Genomic DNA, 15506 nt, shown 5'->3' with positions numbered 1-15506 from the left:
TAGGAGATTGATTTCTTCCTGCTGTACATATCCCTTGATTAATACAAAATATCTATCTTTGTCCCTTACAACTTTCCTGAGTATAACATTTGCATCATCTGATATTAGTATGGCCACTCCAGATTTTTTTATGTGTGCTGTTTGCTTGGATAATTTTCCTCCAGCCTTTTATTTTGAGTCTATGTTTTTTCTGACTATTTAGGTGCGTTTCTTGTAGGCAGCAGAAGGTTGGATTGAGTTTTTTGATTCATTTAGCCACTCTGTGTCTCCTAACTGGTGCATTTAGTCCATTGACATTGAGAGAAAGAATTGTCCTGAAATTTAATGCCATCTTTATATGGAAATTTGGTGTGTCTTTTGGTCAGTTTTGTCTTAAATTAGGTCTTTCAGTTTTTCTCTTAAGACTGATTTTGAGTCTTTAAAGTTTATAAGCTGTTGTTTGTCTGTGAAACCATGTGTTTTCCCTTCAAACCTGAAAGTGAGTTTTGCTGGTTGCAGTATTTTTGGCGAAGCATTTATTTCATTGAGTTTTGTCACTATGCTTTATGTTCATGTCACCACTGCTTTCTGGCCTTGAGTGTTTCTAGTGACAGGTCTTCTGTAAATCTCAAGGATGTTCCCTTGAATGTAATTTCCCTTTTTGATCTTGCTGCTTTCAGAATTCTGTCTCTATGTGTTATTCATCTTTGTGACTAGGATGTGTCTTGGGTTATTTTTTTCGGGGTCCTCTTTTGGTTGGTACTCTTCAGGCATGCAGGATTTGATCACATATATTCTTTACCTCTGGCAGTTTCTCTTTAATGATGTTCTTGACCGTTGATTCTTTCTCGAAATTTTCTTCCTGGGTCTCTGTGACTCCAACGATTCTTAAGTTGTTTCTGTTGAGTTTATCATAGGCTTCTATTTTCATCTGTTCACATTCTTTGACTAATTTTTCCATTGTATGTTCATTTTCTTTAACTTTTTTTCCCATCTCCCCCGCTGTTTGGAGTTGTTATTTATCTCATCTTCTACAGCACTAATTCTATCCTAAGCTTCTGTTTCTCTGTTGGAGAGCTTATCCATTTTGTCATTCAATTTATTTAATGAATTTTTCAAGCCTGTTATTTGACCTATTATTTCACTTTGGAGTTTTCTGATTTCTATGTTCATATTTTCTTAGTTTTTATTAGTGTTCTGTTCAACTCGATCCATGGATTATTTGAGTTCTTTGACCATCTTCCATATTTTTTCTCTAAACTCCTTATCTGAGAGACTGACTAGTTTTATGGCCATTGTCTGGTCATCAGAGTTGTTATCTTCATTCTCTATGTCTGATGCTGGCCTGTGTTGTTTCCCCATTGTCACACTTGTATTGTGGGTTTTTCTACGTGTTGTTCATTGGCTAAATGATGTGCGTGGCCATGCTCCTCTGGCTCCACCCTTTCTGGGTGGTTCGACTACTCGCCTCCAAGGAAGGGGAACCCTCCGTGGATGAAGCCTCACACAGGATCTAAGTTTAGGTCTGAGCATACAGCAGAAAAAACAGTCCGGAGAGAAATGCTGGGCTTCAGTGATCCAGCACAGTTCCTAGTGTGATTTTTTTCTTCTTGTTTCAGTAGCATTCTTTCATTAGAAAGAGCATATGGCTCCGAAGCAAAGTGGAGCAGCTGTGCTCTTCTGGAGCCTCTGGGAGAGCAATTTTTCTGGGCCCTTTTCACCCACTTCCAAGAGGTTCAGGAGACAGGACAGTAGAAAACACAAGCAACATTCACAGTTTCTCCGTCAGGAACCACTGGACATGCATAGATTTTCCCAGACTGATATCACAAATAGGAGGCCTGCCTTCTGCAAAGTACTGCTGGTAGCCGGTTTTCACAATTGAAATCAGTGTTTCAGCCCGTGAATGAGCCTCTGGGAGAGAAATTTTTCTGGGCCCTTTTCAGCCCACTCCCGAGAAGTTCAGGAGACAGGACAGTAGAAAAACACACACAGGGGGCCGGGCGGTGGCGCTAAAGGTAAGGTGCCTGCCTTGCCTGCGCTAGCCTTGGGCGGACCGCGGTTCGATCCCCCGGTGTCCCATATGGTCCCCCAAGCCAGGAGCAACTTCTGAGCACATAGCCAGGAGTAACCCCTGAGCGTTACCGGGTGCGCCCAAAAAACCAAAAAAAAAAAAAAAAAAAAAAAAAGAAAAACACACACAGGCAACACTCACAGTTTCTCTCAGCCGGGAACCACTGGGCAGCCGTAACTGTGTTTAAAAAAAAAATGTTTTGATAGGAAACTGAGATGACCATCTCTAAAATTAGTATCTCTATCTGATTATTAAAAAGAAATACATTTGTAGAGTTTATTTTAATAAAATATTGGAATAAGAGTGTGTTTTTCTATGAGAAGTTTCACCCCAGCATTATAAAAAAATCACAATTAATTTCTTTGAATGTCACAAAGATAGAAACAATTTAGTGAAGAATGCTTTAACTATAAATCACATTTTTATAATTTTTAGGATAGTCATTATCAGAAATACTCTACAAACCCAAATTAGGATAAATGTTACATTTTTACTTCAGGTTTGATGATTAGAAGTATATTAGACATGTAGACTCCTGTTTTTTTTTTTTAATTTTTTAGGGGATAGTTTTTAAGCCTCACCCAGGGGTACTTTGCATTTAGTTCTAGGTTTGAGTTTAGGGATCACTCCTGGTGGGTTTCGGTTAGAATGGAGTTTGAGAGACCATGGGGACTGAACCTGGGTCAGCCATTACAAGGCAAGTACTTTATCTACTGTTCTATCTTTCTAGCCCTAAGACACTGGCTTTTTATTTGAAAGGGAAATCAATAATACTTTTATAATTTTAAAATTTCCTTTTTTACATATGGGAAATGATTTGGGTGAGACTGAATTTCTCAATGAACTTTTTTTATTTAGTTCAGAAATGTTTGATGAGGAATTTCATATTTATGATAACTGAATGCTGAGAAAGGAGTTTACATATTAATCAAATTCTTTCCCCAGGAGGGAAAGTACCAATTCTTACTTCCTCTATAAGAAAAGTCCTTCCAAATTTACTTTTCTGATAACTATAAAAGTATATAACAGAGATATAATTTTTGTTTGTTTGTTTGTTTTTGGGCCACACCCGGCGTTGCTCAGGGGTTACTCCTGGCTGTCTGCTCAGAAATAGCTCCTAGCAGGCACGGGGGACCATATGAGACACCGGGATTCGAACCAACCCCCTTAGGTCCTGGATTGGCTGCTTGCCAGGCAAACACCGCTGTGCTATATCTCCAGGCCCGATATAAAATATTTTTAAATGACGTAAAATAGCATCATCTCATCCAGGACTGGGTATCACAGTGTCACTTTAGCACACATTCTTTAAGTTTGTTCATTCCCTATAGTCTTGTATATGAGAGGACAGAAATGTTAGCTTAATTTTGATCTTACACCCATAATCAAGTTTTCTCTTTGAGATTTTAATCTTTGAGGGTTCACTCTAGTATCTATGATCTGAGGAAAATTAACATCTGATGTGTTGCACTGGCCCCAGGCAGATAATCCTCCCCTAAAGACTTTACACACCAAGCTATGTGACAAGCACAAACACAGATTAAATATTTTAAAAACTGAATTATCCAATGTTCAACAATCAGTGTAAAATAAAAGATAACACAATGCCCATGTTAAGCTATAATGCATTGTTTCATTAATGATTATTTTTTAATTTCCCCCAAAGATACATGTGTTATTTTTCAGAGTTTGTTTTGGGTCTGGGTAAGTGTGCAGCCTTAAGCAAACATACATAAAATAATCTTAAAAAATCCTAAAAATGCAGTCTTTGGTTTTATAAACTACATGCCAAATCAGAAGGGTTGTTGCTGAGTACTGTAGGAATTCTTGGTAGGCAATTTAAGCAATGCCACTACAAATAGTTGAAATGCGTTTAACTGGAACAGAAAGCAGATGGAAGAAAGATAATTTTTAAGAAATAGTTAGTGTCTGATTTTTAAGTTTACAGGGGATCATTTCATAAACAAAGGTAAGCCCCATAATGTACTTACATATGTTTACCACTGAAATAGTTTTGACAATTCATCAAGTTGTGTGAGCAGAGGGAGGGAGAGATTGTTATAAAACTTGTAGCAATAGCCCTGACCTCTTGTCTGTTTGTTGTAAGTAATACACAAAAGTTATTAGTACTAATGAGAACAGATGTAAATTTTTCCATAAATCCAAGTGATGGTAATAACTTGGACAATGTAGAAGAAGTAGTAATGGAATTATATTGAATAGTGATTCAATATTAATATTTAAGTTATAATAATAATTACTTATACATTTTTATTGTGAGGGGAGTATTAACAAGGCTAAATATAAGTCAAAAGGATGCTGTGATTAAGAAGATTTTGTAGATTCTGACTCTTCATAAATGTCATGAAGGTTGTCTTGACAATGTTGCCAAAACAGAGATAAATGCAGATGAATCATGAAAAGGAATAATAAATTCAAACTTATTCTTAAATATGATATATGATTAAAACATGGATATGAATACTTCCTGCAAACTGTAGGTGTTTGCAAATACCAGGATTTTGCTGCCAGTGTGTGTCATTGTAGTGACAATAAAATCTTATACTTTCAACAGCAGGTTGATTCATGAACCTTATCTTAGATTGTTATGAAATTTTGGTTTACAATTTTTTTATAGCTTTTGCATAAAACAAGGTTAAGGGATCTATTTAGGAATCAGAATCTGCCTACTGGTTTATGGCATTTATTTTGGAGAAAATGTTGAAAAAAATATTTTCAGAATCTTAGTACTTTTGGGTCAGGAATTCAATCTTTTATAAAATGTAGGAACTAAATTATGCTTTTTATGATTAGTTGTCCATATATTCTCTTTGGCCAACCACTAAGCAGAGTAATTTTTAAGTCCTTGAAATAAGTAAACAGTAATGAGATAATCACACACATATATTTTCAGAATATTTCTTGCATATTGATAAATTTGATATTCTGTAATTACACAAATGTGATTGTGATTGTGATTGTGTGTGTGTGTGTGTGTGTGTGTGTGTGTGTGTGTGTGAGTGCATAAAAGAAAGCTCCTCTAGTTATCACATTACAGTTGTAGCCTATTTGGATTAGTACAAATGGCCTACTGCCTACCTGGTGGCAGCGTATTCTAGCAAAGAATGGCAGGCATGACAGAAGTCCTACTGTGTGAAGAGACTGAATGTGGAGAACGTTTTTTTTTTTTTTTTTTTTGTGGTTTTTGGGTCACACCCAGCAGTGCTCAGGGGTTACTCCTGGCTCCATGCTCAGAAAATTGCTCCTGGCAGGCACGGGGGACCATATGGGACACTGGGACATCCGGGATTCGAACCAATGACCTTTTGCATGAAAAAGGCAAACTCCTTACCTCCATGCTATCTCTCCGGCCCCAGAATGTGGAGAACTTTGATCACTTTATATATTCATTAATTCATGTTTTTTATCATTGTAAGTACGAAGCATATTTAAAAATATGTGTACATAATTTTTATTAAATTAGTGGTACATTTATTGGAGGAATGATTTGGGACCAGATATCTAATTCTTTACAGGCATGATTGTTGATAATTTCAGAACAAACCTACTTAAAGGTTTATTGTATTCCCACTTAAAAATAAGGAACTACATGGTAGGGGAATATTAATAATTTTATCAATGAGACTTTGTAACTTGTAATTAGTTATTGCAATCTCTTACCTTCTATATATTTATTTGAGGGAGAGAAGAGGTACTTAGGGAGAATAATCAGGACTGGCTTTGAGTTCAGGGATTGTTTTTGGCCAAGGTTGAGGGACCATATGGGTTGTCAAGAATTGAACCTGGGTCCACATTAATACAAAGCAAGTGTTTTAATAACTGTACTAGTGCTCCAACCCATCTACTCTGCTTTCTAGTGTGTACCTATTATAGGTCCAAAACAAATAATACATGTGCCAATTTGGTTTCAAATCATGGCACCATATATGGTCATATGGTACTCCTGATCCCACCAGAATGATCCCTGAATTCAGAGCCAGAATTTAACCTGGAGCATCACATATTCTTCATTCAGAACCATTTATTTTGCCTAGATTATAGAAGATTAAAAATCTCTCCATTTTGGTTATTCTTACCAAATCTCTCTTGTGGCAATTATACTATACTTATGAGATTATATTTATTAAATATTAACACAACAGTTATTTATGTGTGGGTTATTTTACTAGAAAAATATTTTATATAATTGCCAAACTCTTCTCCATTGTTTTGACATTTTTTAATTTCTTGACGATTTGTATGCATAAGTAATTCTCAAACTTGGGGATTTACTAAAACTCAATTATGGGTTCCACTCCAGAATTTCTGACTCATATGGTTATGGAGTAAATCTGAATTTCACATCCAACAAGTTTATACATACTGTTGATGCACTCTGTCTAATGGCCACATTCAAGGATCACTAAGTTATGCAACTGACCCTGAAGCTCTATACTTCAGAAGTATTCTTATCCTTCACGGAACTCTCTACTGCATACAAAATGGTGTTTATTTTTTCTTTTTAATCAGTTATTTTATTTAAACATTGTGGTTAGAAGGTTGTTCATAATACAGTATTTTTAAACCGCAATTGTAAAGTTGTTCATGATTGAGTTTCAGTCATACAATGCACAATACCCATCACCAGTGCACTTTTCCCACCACCAATGTCCCCAGTCCCCCCCCCCACCCCCCACTGCCTCTGGGGCAGGGCAGACATTTTTCTTCTCTCATCTCTCTCTCTCTCATCTCATCTCTCCTCTCTCTCTTCTCTCTCTCTCTCTCTCTCTCTCGTCTCCTTTTAGACACTGGTTTGCAATGTTGTTGTTGAAGGGGTATCATACTTATCACTATCTCCTACAGCATCTAGTTCTTATTCAAAGTGATCATTTCCAACTAACACTGTCAGAGTGGTCATTTCTGTTCCCTAATTACACTCCCCCACTATTTGTGGCAAACTTTCTTCCTACCTTGAATTGCTTCTTTTGGACTTTGCCTCTATTGTCCCTGGACATTATTACCATACTATCTTTTTTTTTTTTCATAGCCCACAAATAAGTGCAATCAATAAGTGCCTATCCCTCTCCCTCTGGCTCATTTGCTCAGCATAATATCTGGGAATTTTTTTTAAAGACAGCATTTAATGTGCCTGTATTAGTTTACCTGGCCAGCCTGTTCTTCAGTATGGAGTCAGATAGGGCTCTAGAAGACAGAATTAAGGAGACTGACAATTGACATTTTTGTTCATGACTCAAACCACAAATTGAAGACAACTTTCACTTGTACAGGGTTGGAAAGAAGTATTGTTGTCCATTAGTCTCTACAGTATTAACATGCTTTAGTGATCTCAATTTATGACTCTTAGCATCATATTTGAGTATGAAGGATGGTATTATAATATCTCTACATACAGAAAACAATTTTTCATTTATATCCTTTAATTCCTGTTGGGAGCTCAGCCAAGTAAAAACTCCAGGTACTAAGTGAGCTTATACTTCTAGCCAAATACTCAATTTCATTGTTACTAAAAAAATCAATATTGGTATAATTTGACTTGTAAAGTGATCATACCAGTCTATTAAGAGAGAAAATCCAAACTTCGAAGGGAAAATGGATAAAAAATTTCTTATTTTTTATTATTTTTATTTCCCCAAACTGCTTGCTTATACATAGATTAGATAGTAAAAAAGAATATAACTTATAGGTTCAATTAAAAAATAAAACACATGTATAAAATTTAGATGAAGTAATATTATTTAGGATAATAAAATATAGGAACTTAAAGATTTAACTTCATATAAATCACAATTCTTAGTTTTTACACTTATATTTTGATCAAACATTTAATTTTTGTTCTTTGCCATTTATTTTAACAATCAAATATTTTTGTTTCTTTTTACTTGTCTTTTTTTTGTTGTTGCTGTTTGTTTTGGGGCCACACCCATCTATGTTCAAGCACTTACTTCTGGCTTTGTAGTCAGAGATTATTCTGATATGTGCTAGGGAACCATCTGTAGTCTAGGAATGGAACCTGAGCCAGACACATGAAAGTAAGCACCTTGAACCCTGTACTATCTCTTCCATGTTAGCAAACATTCCAATGTTGGTGGCATAATCATTGCAGTCAGAATAAGGAAACTGCATCTATTTTTGATCTGTATTGATTTTTGGCTTAAATTATTTGCATGAAGAAATATAGCATTTATAGAAATGGAGTTTAAAATGAATATTTTAATTATTCATGTAGCTTTCACTAAGTATACATCATTTAAATACATAGTTTAATGTGTTTGCTTGAATTTTATATAAGTGATAAAATAATCTATATCAGACAATTTTCTCTTGTCTATAAAGAGAAAATTTTACTGTGTATTACATATATTTATTTAGTGTTTTGGTGGTGCATTTTGTGGTATGCAGAGGACTTTCTGCTATGGTGCTGGAGAGTTACTCCTGTCAGTACTCCAGAAACCATGTAATATTGGGAATTGGATTAGCTTGGTTGGCCTCATAATTTATCTTTCAAATGATTGTATAGTCATCTTATATCTCTAAGATTTTGAAATGTATTTTTTTTATGGAAATTAAGCCCTTTCTAAAATCTTTAATACAAAAATTATTTAATGAATGTTATTGTGGCATATTTTAAGCATGTAGTCCAAAAATGAAGTTAATAGTATACCAATATTCAACTTTGCCAAATATTAACAAATTGCTTTCTAAATTAGTTCTAACAATTAGATGCCACAGTTATCATATAAGTGTCTTTTTCATATTCCCCCATCTACACCGAAGAGTTTTAAATTTTGTCTATTTAAAATTTTTATTTGTTTTTTATATTTAATATACCTACTATCTCTAATTTTAAGCTGTGCTTATTTTCTTAATTTTTAAATTAGTATTTTTTCCTTTCTTTTTCCATTTCTGTTCTATGCACATTTTTCTACTCTTTTGTCCTTTCCCTCTCAGGACTTGTGTTTTTGTTTTAAGTTATAAAATGACCTTAATGCAGAAGTTTTAATTTATGTTGCAATAAATACCAACCTTTTCCTTTTCTTTTCTTTTTGTTATGATCCAAGAAATAATTCCTAGTCCAAAATCCTCATAAAATTTTCAGTTTGCATCAGTTTGTTCTCTGAGGATAAGCCTCACAGTGTACAGGCAAATGTGGTGCCACTCTCGAACACTAGGTCAAACAGTTTAATATCTTCAAGGTATTTGGGGTCTCCAGGGCTATGTCTGGATTTGCTGAAGGTGAGTTATGCAGTGTTGGAGATTGAACATAGGTCCTTTGCATGAAAAACATGCACTAGTCATCTCTGAGCGCTCTTCCCAAATTCATCTATTTTGGGGGGATTATGAATTAATGTTACTAGCACCAATTTAAATAATTTATTATTTTATTAGTAATTTATTTGAATATATTTGAGATTATTTACAATTATTGGGGAAGGATTGGGCAACATCTAGCAGTACTCGGAGTTTACTGTCAGCTCTGTGCACAGAGATCTTTGCTTGTGGGACTCAGGGGAACATATGAGGTGCTTGTTAACTGCATGCAAGACAAGAACTTTATTCCATTTTACTCTCCATCTCTCTTTGCACTTAAAGATAAAGTATTAATTGATTTAGAATATTTTCCTTCTAACACCTATGAGAGCAATATTTTGATGGTGATGAGTAAAGTTAAGAGTGTGAGATGAGGCTGGAGAGATAGCATGGAGGTTATGCATGCAGAAGGTGGGTGGTTCTTTTTTTTTTTTTTTTTTTTTGGGTTTTTGGGCCACACCCGGTAACGCTCAGGGGTTACTTCTGGCTATGTGCTCAGAAGTTGCTCCTGGCTTGGGGGACCATATGGGACACCGGGGATCGAACCGCTGTCCGTCAAGGCTAGCGCAGGCAAGGCAGGCACCTTACCTTCAGCGCCACCCGCCCGGACCCGGCCCCAAGGTGGGTGGTTCTAATCCTGGCATTCCCATATGATCCCCTGAGCCTGCCAGGAGCGATTTCTGAGCTTAGAGCCAGGAGTAACCCCTGAGCATTGCCGGGTGTGACCCAAAAACCAAAAAAAAAAAAAAAAAATGTGTGAGACATGGCAAGCCTATGTGGTAGACCTTTTCTGAAGCTTTGTTTTAATAGAATGAGGATTCTGCACCACTTAACAGAGCACAGGTGTGAGAAGGAATGTGGTAGCAGGCATGATTCAGATTCCAATTTCATAGATTTTAAAAATGATTACAGGTGAGGATTTTACACTTTCTGGAAATTTATCTTAAGTATCCTAAACTACTCTTTACTAATCCTGAGGTAATTTTACTAAAGATTATTACACATATTTTGTTTAGAATGTTTTTTAAGAAACTTCTTGCTTCTTAAAAAATAAATGCTGATTGGTTATTTAAAGTTTACTGTCTCCCTTTTTTAGGTGGTTTTTTGGAGCAATCAACAGAGCAGATGCACAAAAACAACTATTATATCCAGAAAATCAGACGGGTGCTTTTCTAATCAGGGAAAGTGCAAGTCAGAAAGGAGATTTCGCCCTTTCAGGTATGGACATTTGTTTGCGCGAGTGTGTGTGTGTGTGTGTGTGTCTGTGTGTGTGTGTGTCTGTGTGTCTGTGTGGTCTGTGTATGTGTTTGGTTTTTGGGTCACACCCAGTACTTTCAGGGGTTACTCCTGGTTATGAGCTCAGAAATCGCTCCTGACTTGGGGCACCAAATGGAACGCCGGGGAATTGAACCATGGTTTCATCCTAGGTCAGCCACGTACAAGGCAAACGCCTTACCACTGGGCCACTGCTCCATCCACTGTTTTGTGTTTTAAGTAAGAGAGAGTTAGAGTTATGGAGCTGAGGTAAGTGGTATTACTTTAAATTTAGCATTTTTTATCTTCACATAATACCAGTATTAAATTTGAACTAATTAAGAATAATACAGAAATTGGTGAAATGCTTTATGTATGGTTAAAGTAAGAATTGTGGAACTACTTTATTTACATTCAATACTCTCTTTTGTGGTATATACCTTCCTATGCTACTGATGTTCTATTTTAAAGGACTTCATTCCCACTCTATCTTATATGAGACTTTCTTTTTTGCTCTGCTCCTCTGTTGTACAGGCCCATTACTAGTGCTAGACTCTCTTGGAAGCATGTGCTTTTTTCCCCAAACTAAAATTTAAATTTAAAACGTATTCCTTGCTTTTCTTCAGTCTGCTTTTATTAAACAGGATACTATGTGCTGTATTATGTCAGCTTTGCTCCCTTAGTTGAATAGCAGAACAGCTCATAGTGTGATAATAAAGCAGCTCCTGATTCTGCATGTAATGAGACATAGAACCTGAGCTGCACTCAGACTGAACTCTGTGTTTGGCTTTCTTTCCTTACACATATATTGCAATTCTAAATACCAGGGCACAGGACTGGCACTGGAAAGAGCTAAGAGTAGTGGTGTTGTGTAAGGTTTTCTAGGTTGTTGTTTTCTAGATTGTTGCTATGGCACTGAGCCAATACGTATTGTAGACTATTTTCATGACTTCATTTCTAGCTCCACCTAGTTCTAAACACTATTGGATTACCCTCTCCTGAGATATGCTCCAGTATCCAGTGCATTTATCTTACAATCTTGCTTATACCAATGGTGGTGATATGAGTGGTTTTATGAGTGATGGGAAACTCAAAATTGATAGCCCCATCAGGCCAGGATGCCAAAACCAGGTAGGTGACACAAGTGATTATTCTACAATATATTTTTCCTGATTATATGATTAATAGAAAAGTGAAAGCTAAAACCCAGAAAATAGAAAACATTATCTTCTAAAATAAATTTTTAGCATTTAAATATCTTGAAAACATTTGTCTACAAAAACTATAGAATATTTACTTAAACATAGAAAATATAGACCATATTTCAAGCAAAATATCGATCTAACTATATGTGCATATATCTATGTATAAAAATGTATGTGTGTAATATACACCTAGGTTCCAATTTTCTTGTCTCACAGTATGCTGTGAAATTTTGTAATATCTTTAATTTCTTGGACATCAATATTTTTAGAAGTCATATAATTTTCTGCTTTCTAATCATTTTCTTAGTTTTTTAAAATACTGTTAACAATAAAGTTTCAGGCATACCATCAGAGTATCTGTGACCTCCCACCAATGTCTCCAGTTCCCCTCCTGCCCCATCATTTTCTATACTTCCTTGAACTAAGTTCTTAGGCCAAATCTCAGAATCTTGATATTGATTTTTAACCTATTTTATGGATTAAATTAACTAAAAATATTTAAAATTAATTTTAAATGAATAAAAATAAATTATTTTTCTTTATAAAATATATTGCATTCTATATGTTTACCTATGAATATTTGAAGATATTTATTAGAATATCATATTGAGGAAGAAAATAAATTTATAATTTATAAAAATGTATAAATAAATTGAGGAAGAAAAATAAATCTTTTGGAAATGTCTATGCTGAATCATAAGAACTATAAGAGAATCACTTGTTCAAATGCATCCACATTTGTTTATTTTCCCTCATCAAGAGTCATACAAAGATCCAAATACTCCAATAGTTAAATTTTAAAGAATAGACTAAATATTTTATATTAAAGTATAATAGAACATTTTCATGAGGAAAACAAGGCAAACTCAGTATTACTCAAGTCATATATTTGAATAATATCCAGGCTAAGGCAGCTATTCTGAGTAAGTATAATGAACAAAATCACATTATACACTTAATAAGACAAAATTACAGAGGATATTGGTTCTTGTTGTACTGTGACTATATATTCAGGTAAGCTTTGGCAGGGCCTCTTTGGAGTTCAGCATATCATTATAGATTCTTTTTTCAATGAAGTCAAATAATTCAATGTCTTTCAAATAAAATTACTCTGATAGTTTGTGCATTCAATGGGGTATAAAGCAAATGTTCTACTGAAGACAAATTATCTTATTGGTCAAAAGGAGGGTTATCCAAAGAAAATTGTAAAAAGGAAAAGTCTTTTATATACATATGTGTGTGTATTTGTGTGTGTGTGTGTATATATATATAATATATATTATATATATATATAATATATCTGAATAAACATCCTAGCACTGCAAATAAGCAAACAATCTGATTGCTAACTGTTGATTACCATTAAATATTTTCAGGGTATATCACTCATAGATTTCTTTCTCAGTGCCATTGTCTTCTTAATCAGTCAGAATTGATGAGCTTCAATTTTGCTAGACTGCTGTGCTGCCAAAGGGAGGCAAATAATATCCTCTTCCTATCTCTGTCTTTCTCACAAGAGTTTTCCTTAGAAAAATTGCCTTTATTTGTTGGGCAGCTACAGTTTGCAGCTGTCAGAGAGGCATTTCATGAAAGAGCATGATTTATTGATACTGGGGAAGCCTGGAGAAGCAGCAGCCCAAAGTTGGAGGGTGGGTGCTAATTGGCTTGTGATTCTTGCATTACTGTCAGTTTCTTGTGAGGTCTGAGTAGATTTGGGGGAGAGTTGGGAGCCATGACACCTCTCATAAAGTCAAGACACTAATTAGCTGTGAATTACAGCAGTGCTTTTGGATATTACATATTATGTGTGGTAGTCAGAGAATCTGTCTTCATTATATTTGTGACAGGTAGTTTTAGGGCCCCTACTGTTATTTGTCATTGGTAGTGAATTGTTTTCCTGATAAAAGTATAAAATTCTGACTGTATGTCAACTTGTTTGTCTATTTATTGCCTGCTGTCAGTTTACTTTAGAGGAAATTATTATTGCTATTATCATTAATATTAATTTGATGTTTGGTGTCCTGTGGCATTATTTGATACATTGTTTGAAACAAACGTTAAAGAAAATTGCATTTTGATGGCTAACATTGAAACTGGAGATAAAATTTTTAGAAGAAATTCTATATTGCATACTGTAATTTTATGTAAGACAAGTCAACATGTAAAAGCCCTCCAGAGTAATAATAGAAGTTCTGGATTCTATCTTAAAACTATTTCTAGATAAAATAATAATAAATTGAAAAGGTTTGAAAATAGCTTCATTTAAGATGTGAGAATAATGAAAACCTAATTACCAAACAGCCTGGCTGATACCTCTAGCAGCAGTTATTTATGCATTTATCTGTTCAAACATTAGGTGTCTACTATTGGGTCTTTGATAGATGAAGAATAGAGCATGAATAGCAAGGCCAACACCTGCAGTTAGTGTGCAGGAAGCTCTTGATGTCGTTTTCTTCTAAGATAAGTAGTTAAGGACCAAGTTTCTGAGGAGGAGCAGAAATAAAGAGGGGAAAAACATTTATATTTATAGTAGGACTGCTTTAACTTTTTCATTCATGTGACTTTTTGCCAAAGACACCTCAAATTCTTTATTTATTTTATTATGAATTAATTTTTTGATTGTTGTATTCAGAAAGAACACACTATTGCTTTTCTCCCCCCTAAAACTCGAATTTCAGTTTTGGGATCCTGTGTCTACAGTTTAAGAAGTTAGATTCTCATCTTTTCTGCCTTGTAAATTAAGGAAAAAAAAAAAAAAGAAAGTGGATGGTACCAGAAGCAAACAGTCACATGAACATTGAGTGGAAATAAATAATAATCAGGCCTAAATACCAATCCCAAAAATCAACGACAACAGAATCAAGGTCTAGGACAAGTTTATATACAAAGGGGACTGGTTACACTAGCAGTCCCAAAGGTCAAAGGGAGGAAGTATGGGATGCATACTGGAAACTGGGGCGAAAGGATGTCAACACTGTGGTGGGGAATTGCCTTAATTCACTGTCAGTATGTACCTTAAATATAACTGTGAAAGACTTGTAATTGTCATGGGTCTCAATAAAAATCATTAAAAAAAGAAGTTAGATTCTATAGCAATTTGTATTAAAAGGCAACAATATGGACAAAATTCATTCTTGCTAGTAAGAGCAGAGTTGTAATTATGTCGTGTTTTGGAGACTGATAAAAGGTAGAGCAGGTCGTGTGTGTGTGTGTGTGTGTGTGTGTGTGTGTGTGTGTGTGTGTCTGCGCCACCGCGTGTGTTGTAGGAATAAAGGGAGAGGTTGAATAGCAGAAAATGAGCTAGAAATAAAAGTTGAAGTTTGACTATTTTGATTCTTATACCATGCATGCAGAGAAGTTTTAGCAGAAATTGAGCTGATCTGGACAATGAAAATTTGTATAGAGGATGGATTAGAGATTAAAACAATAGTCTGTGGAGGAGTAATAGGGACATACACAGTAATTTTGCTGGCTGTCTAAAATCACAGTTGCAAGACACAGAGTTGGTCAATGAGTCATAGGTCAACTGGATGTACTAAGATTTTTTTCTATAACCAATGTCCTAAGCCATGGAAGCTCCTGGCAGGCACCGGGGGACCACATGGGACGCCGGTTTTCGAACCAACCACCTTAGGTCCTGGATAGGCTGCTTGCAAGGCAAACGC

At 35.2% G+C, this 15506-nt stretch overlaps 1 protein-coding gene across 1 annotated transcript in view; it reads left to right on the top strand.

Moving 5' to 3' along the window:
* FRK (fyn related Src family tyrosine kinase) overlaps positions 1 to 15506 on the top strand; it is a 127361-nt gene that overhangs the window by 65882 nt on the left and 45973 nt on the right. Inside the window, 1 exon segment of the mRNA XM_049772610.1 lies at positions 10479 to 10600. Coding sequence (XP_049628567.1) covers positions 10479 to 10600 — 122 coding nt within the window.

The sequence above is a fragment of the Suncus etruscus genome, chromosome 4, assembly GCF_024139225.1.
Source record: "Suncus etruscus isolate mSunEtr1 chromosome 4, mSunEtr1.pri.cur, whole genome shotgun sequence".
Classification (NCBI taxonomy): Eukaryota; Metazoa; Chordata; class Mammalia; order Eulipotyphla; family Soricidae; genus Suncus; species Suncus etruscus.
This window is presented reverse-complemented; position numbering and strand designations above follow the sequence as displayed.